General features: G+C 39.7%; 1 protein-coding gene across 1 annotated transcript in view; it reads right to left on the bottom strand.

Moving 5' to 3' along the window:
• fhod3b (formin homology 2 domain containing 3b) overlaps positions 1 to 10,483 on the bottom strand; it is a 151,556-nt gene that overhangs the window by 122,601 nt on the left and 18,472 nt on the right. The window contains exon 3 of the mRNA XM_037676348.1: positions 7,100 to 7,164. Within this exon, the coding sequence (XP_037532276.1) occupies positions 7,100 to 7,164 (65 nt within the window). The remainder of the gene's footprint in view (positions 1 to 7,099; positions 7,165 to 10,483) is intronic.

The raw sequence follows: 10,483 nt of genomic DNA, 5'->3' as shown, positions 1-10,483 counted from the left end.
ATAAGACCAAACCAAAAGAACACAAAAAAGGTCAATTTCTAGGAAAAAAAAAAAAGCACTTTTTCTTTATTTTTATCTTTTTGGAATAGAAAATAAAGAAACGAGCACATCATTGCCATCTAAAACTAAAGCTCAGGAGTGAAACATTTTGCAGCTTGATTCAAATATATTATCATTACATTTGTGCACTCTGACTGAAAAGGATGTTGAACCCTCAGTAAGTCAGGAAGATGAGCAGAACGAGGAAGAACTACTGCCACTGAGAACTTGACAGCTGAGGCAAAGATTCTTGGGGATGGAAATAAGTATAGAAATAAGGGGCACAACTATGTTTTACTATCATAGTGGTAATCTTTTCAAAACCAAAACAAATCTCCAGCAGTTTTCATGTGTTAGTCAAGAGCAAAACGGACCGTCATGGCTGTCTGAAGTCAAGCACAAACAAGATTAATTATTTTTCCTTCTGTTGTCAGCTTAAAGAATAAATCAATCTCAGCACATGAATGTAACCAAAATCCTATAAATCCTCCTTCAAAGCAAAACTGTGAAAGTAAATGATTCAGAGCAAGCCAGCTGTGGCAACACTGCTTGTTTTAAGGCGGGGGAAGAAAAAAGACAACTGGCTGAGTGACAGTTAAATGACAAAGAGAATATGTGAAGCACTTGGGTTTTCCTGCACATTTCACATATTTTCATAAGATAGAGGAAAAAAGACACTTCTTCACAAAGACACTGGCATCAATGAGCCAGAGTGACGTGTGAAGGATGTGAGACGCCAGTGGGTGAGTCAAACGGTCAGAGATTTTTAGGCAAAAATGACCTTCAGATTCCTTAATTTCTTACAACCATAATTCCAAACTCAAAATTTAAAGCTGACAAATCCAACATTACTCAAAACTTCTCAGATATGTGGCATATGTAGGCATGCTGTATAGAAACAGATTCATCAGAGCACATTAAAGAAATCAGTTAAAATAAGCTTGTCACAATACATTTTGCTGGGCGATTAATTGTCTCAGAAATTATTGCGATAAACAATAATATTGCTTGATTACTAATTATTGTCAAATTTAAGAAAAAATGTTGGTTAATTTTTGTGTGTAGTTCCTTATTTGACCACTAGATGGCAGTATAAGACTGTTTGAACTGAAGGATGGATAGTGAGGGAGCGAGCAGCGTGTCCCTAAGAAAATAGGAGGGAGGCCCCTTGACGTGACATGGGCGGACTCTCGTTCTGTTTTTCGGTTCTCAAAATGGCGGACGCTCTTTGTAATTTGAGCTCTTTAGCATTGCATTTTTCACACAAAGCTTTTAATAAAAAAATCAGTAAACAAGTTTTCAACTTCTTTTTGCAGAGAAAAACAACTTTTTACACGAAGGCACAGGTTTCAACCGTGAATAATGGATCTTGGACAAGACGGAGGTGTTTCCCCGAGGTCGGCCTGTTAGCTTAGCTCGTAGCTTAGCTTCTCAGCTTAGTTGCTTTTAACAATCCAAGAACTTGATTTTGGACGGTTAAAACAGATGTTAAAGAGAAAAGAGAAAAGGAGGGGGCAGTGAAGAGCACTGGAGTTGAGCTTTTTGTCATCCAGCGTATTCAGAAAGAGAGAGACACAAAGAAACAATAAAGCCGATAAATGAAAATGAGGTTGATAATTTTCATTTATCACGCGATTAACTGATTTATTGTTTATTGCAATAATAGGCCTAAGTTAAAAGAATGTGATCAACATCCAAACAAAAGAAAGATTTTAATTTGTAGTTCAGCTCCGTTTGAAGTAAAAAATGTCAAACATTCACAAAGTATGAAGACTTTTGTTGTCAAAAATGGGATGTTGCGAATTTTTGGATAACGAATCAAACATAACACAATTACTTGAACAGCTTTAAAAAAAAAAAAAACCTCTGCATCTATAAATCAAGCTGCAGTCCAACCAGATTCCATGGTGTTTAAATGGGCATGTACAATGTTTCTAAGTCTGCTCTTTCACTTTGTGCATGAGAGTGAGCAACACAAGCCCGACTCAAACGCCTGCTCTAAACCACCACAGAGCCCTGAGAGATCAGTAAACTATCCGCTCAGTCAACAAATAAATATTGGTTCATGCAAAAACAAACTTAGATTCATTCCAAATTTTCTTTCCCACCAGAAGTCAGATGTTTAAAGTCTGTGGTTACTGATGTTACACACCTGCCCATTTTAACAAGGTCTGCTGCAATTTCAAAGCGGTGGTGAACCTCAGGGCGGTCTGGTTCACATGAGATCCTTTTTTTAACTCTGAAGCTGTGCCTGTTTTAAAAACTACATTGTTTTCTTTTCTTTTTTTTCTTTTGTTTTCATTGTAAATTTAAAGATGAAGAATATAATTTACTGCACTGAAACTTAATGAGGCATCCCTGCAGAGATACAGTTTTATCCACTGGTCAGGCTGAGTGTTCAACGTGTTGCCTCAGTCCCATAAACACAAGAAAAAGAGATCTGCTCATGGATGAAAACGTTGACAGCTCTCTTCTTTCCTGGATGGGTGAGGAGTAGCACTGAGAGGCCTTACAACTGGAAACAGATGGCTTCTTAATGTGCACATGCCTTTGGAGAGAGTGAATGTGAAAATGAATACATTTTTATGAATTAATGTGCGATTTACTATTTTCTATTGTATGTGAAGCAAATCTGCAAACGAACCAGCAATCAAGCCTAATCCTGAACAATTACAAGTATGTTTCAGGAGCAAAATCCAAAACATATAAAAGATATAATAAAGTCAGCCACATTATCTCACCTCGTATGGTTGTACGGTTCACTGCCAAACAGAAGATATAAACAAAAGCAGAGCGTGCCAAAGTGTGACTTAAGTGCTGCCATGAAACCTTCAAACAATCTAGTTTTGCAATCAGCAGTGAAGAGCAAAATACATTCCTTTCATTTTTTCATTTTTCTGCTTCAGATTTCACTTTTTTTGGACAAATGTTGTTTAGGTTGGCCTCCAGGGGTGACTCTAAGTCTATCATCCTATTTTCTGGGTGTCTTGGAGTCAGAGAGTTGACAGTCTGAGCCACTTGATCTTCCTCTTGGTCTCATGGGTGCCATTGGATATGAATGGTTTTAATTATTCTTCTGGCCTGGCTTGCATTTTTTGGACACAAATACGAACGTGAATGGGTATTTGATTTTGTTGTTTTAATGTGACTCCACGTTGTGATGCAATTCTGAACATCTTTTTGAAAAATCTTTGAAAAGAACAGAGCTAAAAGTGCATTTTCATGTTGGATAAGATTGATGATGAACATATTGAAATAATTTCAATGGACTTTACAAGAAGTTTGAGCCTAGTTACATTATTTTGCTCTTAAAAAATAAATTTAAAGCTTATTTACTGTTATTTATATTTCAGGTTAACTGCTAAAATCGGTTTAGTGAGACTACAGGTGGTTTAGTAGTGCTCTGATAACCAAGCTGTGGTCATTTTCTCATTTGTCAATGTGTTGACAACACAGACACGTTGCATGAAATGCATTATGCATCATTAAGACAACTATCAAAAAGTCCAGTGATTCCAGTAAAAAAAATAAAAATCCTGCTCATTGTCATCCATTTTAACGAACAACAGATTTGTGGTTTTCAAACTGAAGATTCAAACTACCAACTTGGCAAAATTATAGCATGAAACAGAAACAAAAGTCAACAGCAGTCACAATAAATCATGCCCTGAGGCAGGATTATAAGATTGTAAAAGACAAGGCAGATAATCCACTAAGAATGTGTCACCTCTGATTATAACGGTCACTCCTCAGTTGGGATCAGTGTTGATAGAAGCAAACACTCCAATAAAGGAATACTGTATTTTCCGCCATACACGTCGTTCCACCCTATAAGTTGCATCAGTCCATATTTGGACGGATCAGTATCTGTGGTCAGATTCTTCAGATTCACTGCAGGAGATCCTTCCTGCCCGCAGCTGTCAGCATCTAACAACTCATGAATTAATTTAGGATGATGAGCTATCACAACACTTAATTTCCCTCTGGGATTAATAAAATATTTTTGAAATGAATTGAAATGAATTGAAACCGGAGTACCTGGAGAAAACCCACGCATGCATGAAGAGCACATGCAAACTCCACCCAGAAAGGTCCCCAGTCGGGATTCAATTCTCACTGAGAGGCAGCAGCTCTACCAACTGAAGCTCTAATCTAAAAAAATAAAATAAAATCATAGTTTATAGAAGCAATATTTTATAAATATTTAACTTGTGCCAGTTTTGCATTACTGTACCTAGATATTCTGGCAGAAATGAAAAATTTTGGACCCAGGCGGCACAGAAGTACTACAGCTCGTGATGCCCACAGCAATCTGTGTAAACAACATGTGTGACTGTATTCTTGTGAATTTATAGTGGAACTATGATGTTGTTGTTTTTCTTTCCGTTGCTCCCTTTTCATTGTCGTTCCTGATGCAAACTGGGCCTGAACCTGCAGCCATAGAATTAGGAGATTGTGGCACTCACCACCAAGCTATCGCAGCCCTTAAGTGTATCTATAAAGTACAGTTTAAAAAACCATTAGCTCTTTGGGTGAGACATTTCCTCTCTCCTTTTTGTTACACAGATTTCTGCCATGCTCCAGCAGAGACATGTGCATGTGAGTGCTAATGACTATGATTAGGGAGCCTGGCTTAGGTCCTGCTGTGGTTTATGGCACACACATACAAGCGCGCGCACACACGTACAAATGCATGCGCAGATAAATTGAGATCTGGGTCTGTTTTGTGTAAATTTGCTCAGAAACCCCCCAAAAGCAGAAAACATACACCAAAAGATGCACTACTTAATTAAAACTTGAAATCCATGCAATGAGTTTTCCACATAACAGTCCTAAATAACACAGATTAGAGTAAACACAGTTGAAACCAACTCATTACTCATATTCGTGGAGGAAGCCTCTAGGATAAACATCTTAACAACGTGGGTGTGCTCATGTGGCACACAATCAGTAGAGATGCATTTAAATAAAAACAAAAATCTTCAGAGTTAAAACAAAATTACAAAGTAAGAGCGGCTCTGATACCACTAATAGGCTCTTCTTTTTGTTAAAATGGATCCCTTTAGCTGGGGCAGTGCCGGCTCAAGCCTCCATGGGGCCCTAAGCAAAATTTGGTTTGGGGCCCTCTATTTCTGCTAATAATGTGAATTACTGCAATCAACAGTCAGATGCTCAGATCATTCACCACCTAGCAAAACTCATTGCAACTCTGACAGCCCTGTTTACATTAACCTATATGTAATTATGTATATATCATCTGGTGCAGGGGCGTCAAACTCTTTTTCATTTTGGGCCACATCAAGCTCATGAATGTCGTCAAAAGACCGGACATGGCAGAATGTATTGATAAAACCAAATTACCAAACTGGTGAAATATAACTTTCTCTGCATTCGATGACTACTTCCAAAAATTAAATATTTTGTGTTTGAGTAATTTGGCATTATAAACATAAAAACTGATTTGATTTGACTGATAAATGTTGTCTTGAAGTTTTGTCTCTGTGGCCCTCTAGGGTGTAGAGAGCCACAGAAATGGTTATGGCGAGCCGGATTTGGCCCACGGGTCTTGAAGTTGACACATGCGATCTAGTGGTACTAAAAGTAACAAAAAAAAAACAAAAAAAACACCAGTATGTATTTTACAGCAAAAGTGTCATTTGGTTTATTATGGTTCCAAAGAACTGCAACAGAAATGTTCAGAATAATTTGTAATGCAAGATCAAAAAAATTCACAACTTTATAATGAAATTGTGTGTAATAGAATCATATAGAAATCATTACTTAAAAAAAAAATCAGTTCTACTGGATGTATTACAGTAATAGAAGAAATGAATGAATTAGCCACACAGGCGGTCCCTGAGAGAGACTACAGAGGGGCAACAGGTGGCTGTCAACTTAAAGAGGCTCATCATCCACTTAGAGAAGAGTGGCGAGTTGGTCTGTCACTCCCCAGGTCCCGCTAAGCTAAGCCAGGCACTATCAGGGGGGTAGAATAAGATAAACTCTGGAGGAGTTTTCAGGCAAATATTTACAATTGCAGCCTTAACAAACTTGTGACCTGTTACATCAGACACTTATGAGCAGACCTTTGGTTGTGCAGAGTGAATCAGTGAGCACCTCCTATTAAGAATATCAGTGCTGTGCACATTTATGAGAAATTATGCATCAGTTACATGATTGTAGTGTCAAGAATGTTAACAAAATCCTCTCAGTAATCTACAAACTCAATTTTAGCCTTTTTTCCAGTTTGCTGCATTCCACCAAAACTTTACTGAGCTGTCCTAATATTTTCCAGACCTTTCCACCTTTTTGATAAGTACAATCAAAACCCAAACCTATTGACCTCATTGAAGCAAAAATGGTCTGTGCTTGTGGTTTACTGTACTTCTCTTGCTCCAGAGGAAACAGCCGAATGTAGAATCTGACAGTCTGCAGCTTAATAACCTTTGCAGATCCTGAGTTACTTTTGCACAGTAGGAGGGAGAGCATGTGTCTTTATGAGATTATGTTCTACAAACATAATGTGCTCCTAACAGACTGTGCTAGTTAATGACTTTTAAACAGCTTCTTCATTTATTTTATGCTATAAAACTGAATTAAACAAGGTCGCAAAACAAATAGCACATACTTATCAGAACTGTCTTTCAGGAAAGAAGCAGAGGATGTAAGCCAATGTGTTTAAATAAAATCTGAAAGCCAACATCTGAATCGCATTGTGTCTACATGTGTCTGCACACATGCAGAGCGCATGCATGTTTGCATGTGTTTTCACTCAGCTCTTTGTGCTAGTTGCTTCACATTACTCAAAGAACACAGAACGCAGTAACTCCCTCTGACTCATGCCAGCGCTCTGTGTTTGGAGTGCTGTTGATATGCTGTTAATTGTCACTCAGATTACAAATCCCGACTCTGTCACACAGCTGCCACTGTGCACGTGCAACACAACTTTGAAGAGAGCAAGGATGGAGCTCATATCACTTCTGATGAAACTAAGGAGGGCAAGCTGAACCTGATGAAGAAAAATGTGGCCAATTAAAGTGGAATCCAGTTTATAACTCACCGATGCAGGCATGGACTCTGACTGACAGCTGTGTTCGAAGAATGATGCTGTGTTTCCTGCCCCTCCTATAAAAAAAGACAACTTATTAAGAAGACGTTTGTAACATTAGCAACATTTAGGTGGTTTGTGTGTGTGCATTTAAGTGTACAGCAGAACTGTCATTTCTAACACGGGCCCGTGCCTGGCCCAAACCTGAAATTCCAGCCGGTCCGGGCCAAAATAATGCCTGACCGGCCGGATGAAGCAGGTAAAGAATAAGTCCAGATGGCTCACTGCCAGCAACCCACCTGAAGCTTATCTGGACTCAGCCGCTGCAACGAGCGCAGCCGACAACCCAATTTGGATCATCAGCCGCTCGCGTCCGCCGACCGTTAATAACTATAATATTATAATAACTATAATAATCTGCTGACTCTTGTTAATAAACAAGAAATCTTATATCTTCCTTTCTTTGAAATACATTTTTAAATCATGACAAACTGATTTGCTTACAAAAGCAGTAAAAGTTTAATAAAAAAAAAATGTTTTTGTCGGGTTCGGGCCTGTAATCGCAGTTAGTTGGTCGTTTCGGGTCGGGATCAGAAAAAATGATACGGGTTTGGGCCGAGCCGAGTTGGATTTTTTTAGGCCCGAATGCAAATCTAGTATACAGTAGTCCCTCACTACTTTGCAGTTTGACTTTCGAGGACTTGCTCTTTCGTGGTTTTTCAAAGTAAGATTGAACACGACACGACTGTCAACTTTATTACTCGTGATTGGGACAGTACAGGATACTTTAAAGCAAAAAGTTAATTAAAAATAAAATACTTTGGACAAACGCTGCCATTTTTTAGATTTCTCTCCATAAGCCTACACTGTATTTCGCTCGTAATGAATACATTTCCCAGAAGCCAAGAGTGCTCTTCTAGAAGCCCCATTGCCTTCTGCTGAAATATTAGAGGGAAAGTTTTGATCTGACTGGATAAAGTTTGGTGCTTATTACATGACTTAGGTGCCCAGCAGATGCAGAGGGCCGCACGGAACCCACCGAGCCAGACCAGAACTGAAGCAGAACCTGACCTCCAGACTCATTAGTGAACCCAAGAGCTGCTAGTCGGCCCACAAGGACTTCCGAGCAGGGGACGTGTCGCTGTAGGTCCGGCTTCTCTCTGGAGCCCACCGGGCCTTTTTTCATCCAGATTTGGACTTAGTCTGTTCCTGTGCTGGCCATCCAAAAGTCCGGCTCCCTCCAAAATTTGTTTTGGTGCTCAAGGGCTGCACAGAACCGGACCAGAACTGGAGCAGAACTGGACCCTCAAACTCATCGGTGAACCCGAGAGCTGCTAACCAGCCCACGAGGACTTCAGAGCGGAGTACACACCGTTGTAGGTCTGGCTGCCCGTTGCTACTACCCCGAGCCAGAGAGCCAGCCAGAACCGACAGGGTAGGTGAGCCGAAACGGAACCGAGTCGGAGCGGAACCGAGCTGAGGATGTTCTGCAGAGCTGGTGAGCAAAATTTAGTAGTTACACATACATTTGTTGCTAAAATTACGTAGGTTTAAGAGTTTAGAACATTGTGGGCTTCATCGCTGCAGGGTAGGTCTGCAGAAATGGAACTGAGTGGAACCGAGAGCTGGTGCTGTTCTGCGGAGCTAGTTAAGTAAATTTTAGTAGCTACATATACGTATGTTGTTAAAATGCGGTTGGTTTAAGAATTTAGAACATTGCAAGAGTGTGGAAAGGGTTTATAAAGCCTTAAAATACAAACCGGATTCCAAAAAAGTTGGGACACTAAACAAATTGTGAATAAAAACTGAATGCAATGATGTGGAGGTGCCAACATCTAATATTTTAATCAGAATAGAACACAAATCACAGATCAAAAGTTTAAACTGAGAGAATGTATCATTTTAAAGGGAAAAATCTGTTGTTTCCAAATTTCATGACGTCAACAATTCCCAAAAAAGTTGGGACAAGTCCATTTCTACCACTGTGTGGCATCCCCCCTTCTTCTTACAACACTCAACAGACGTCTGGGACAGAGGAGACCAGTTTCTCAAGTTTAGAAATAGGAATGCTCTCCCATTCATGTCTAATACAGGCCTCTAACTGTTCAATCGTCTTGGGCCTTCTTTGTCACACCTTCCTCTTTATGATGCGCCAAATGTTCTCTTTAGGTGAAAGATCTGGACTGCAGGCTGGCTATTTCAGTATCCGGATCCTTCTCCTACGTAGCCATGATGTTGTGATTGCTGCAGAATGTGGTCTGGCATTATCGTGTTGAAAAATGCAGGGTCTTCCCTGAAAGAGATGACATCTAGATGGGAGCATATGTTGTTCTAGAACCTGAACATAGTTCTCTGCATTAATGGTGCCTTTCCAGACATGCAAGCTGCCCATGCCACAAGCGTTCATGCAACCCCATACCATCAGTGATGCAGGTTTCTGAACGGAACGTTGATAACAACTTGGGCTATCCTTGTCCTCTCTGGTCCGGATGACATGGTGTCCCAGTGTTCCATAAAGAACTTCAAATTGTGACTCATCTGACCACAGAACAGTCTTCCATTTTGCCACACTCCATTTTAAATGACCCTTGGCCCAGTGCAAACGTCTGAGCTTGTGGAGCTTGCTTAGAAATGGCTTCCTCTTTGCACTGTAGAGTTTCAGCTGGCAACGGCGGATGTCACGGTGGATTGTGTTCACTGACAATGCTTTCTGGAAGTTTTCCTGAGCCCATTCTGTTATTTCCTTGACAGTGGCATTCCTGTTTGAGGTGCAGTGACATTTAAGGGCCCGGAGATCACAAGCATCCAGTAGTTTTACGGCCTTGACCCTTACGCACAGCGATTGTTCCAGATTCTCTGAATCTTTTGATGATGTTATGCACAGTTGATGATAACTTAAAAGTCTTTGCTATTTTATGCTGGGTAACACCATTCTGGTATTGCTGCACTATCTTTCTGCGCAACAAAGGTGGAATTGGTGATTTTCTTACCATCTTGGCTTCTGAGAGACACTGACACTCTGAGAAGCTCTTTTTATACCCAATCATGTTGTCAATTGACCTAATTAGTGTTAATTGGTTTTACAGCTGTTCGTTATATGCCCAATTTCCTTTTTCCAGCCACTTATTGCTACTTGTCCCAACTTTTTTGGGATTTGTTGACACTGAGAAATTTTGAATCAACATATTTTTCCTTTAAAATGTTCCATTTACTCAGATTAAACTTTTGATCTGTCATCTATGTATTATTACAAATAAAATATTGACATTTGCCATCTCCACATCATTGCATTCAGTTTTTATTCACAATTTGTTTAGTGTCCCAACTTTTTTGGAATCCGGTTTGTATATATAAATACTAAAATAAATATAACTTTGCTACTTCGCAGATTTTCAC

This window comes from Nematolebias whitei, chromosome 5 (genome assembly GCF_014905685.2).
Source record: "Nematolebias whitei isolate Nwh7 chromosome 5, NemWhi1, whole genome shotgun sequence".
In the NCBI taxonomy this organism is placed as follows: domain Eukaryota; kingdom Metazoa; phylum Chordata; class Actinopteri; order Cyprinodontiformes; family Rivulidae; genus Nematolebias; species Nematolebias whitei.
This window is presented reverse-complemented; position numbering and strand designations above follow the sequence as displayed.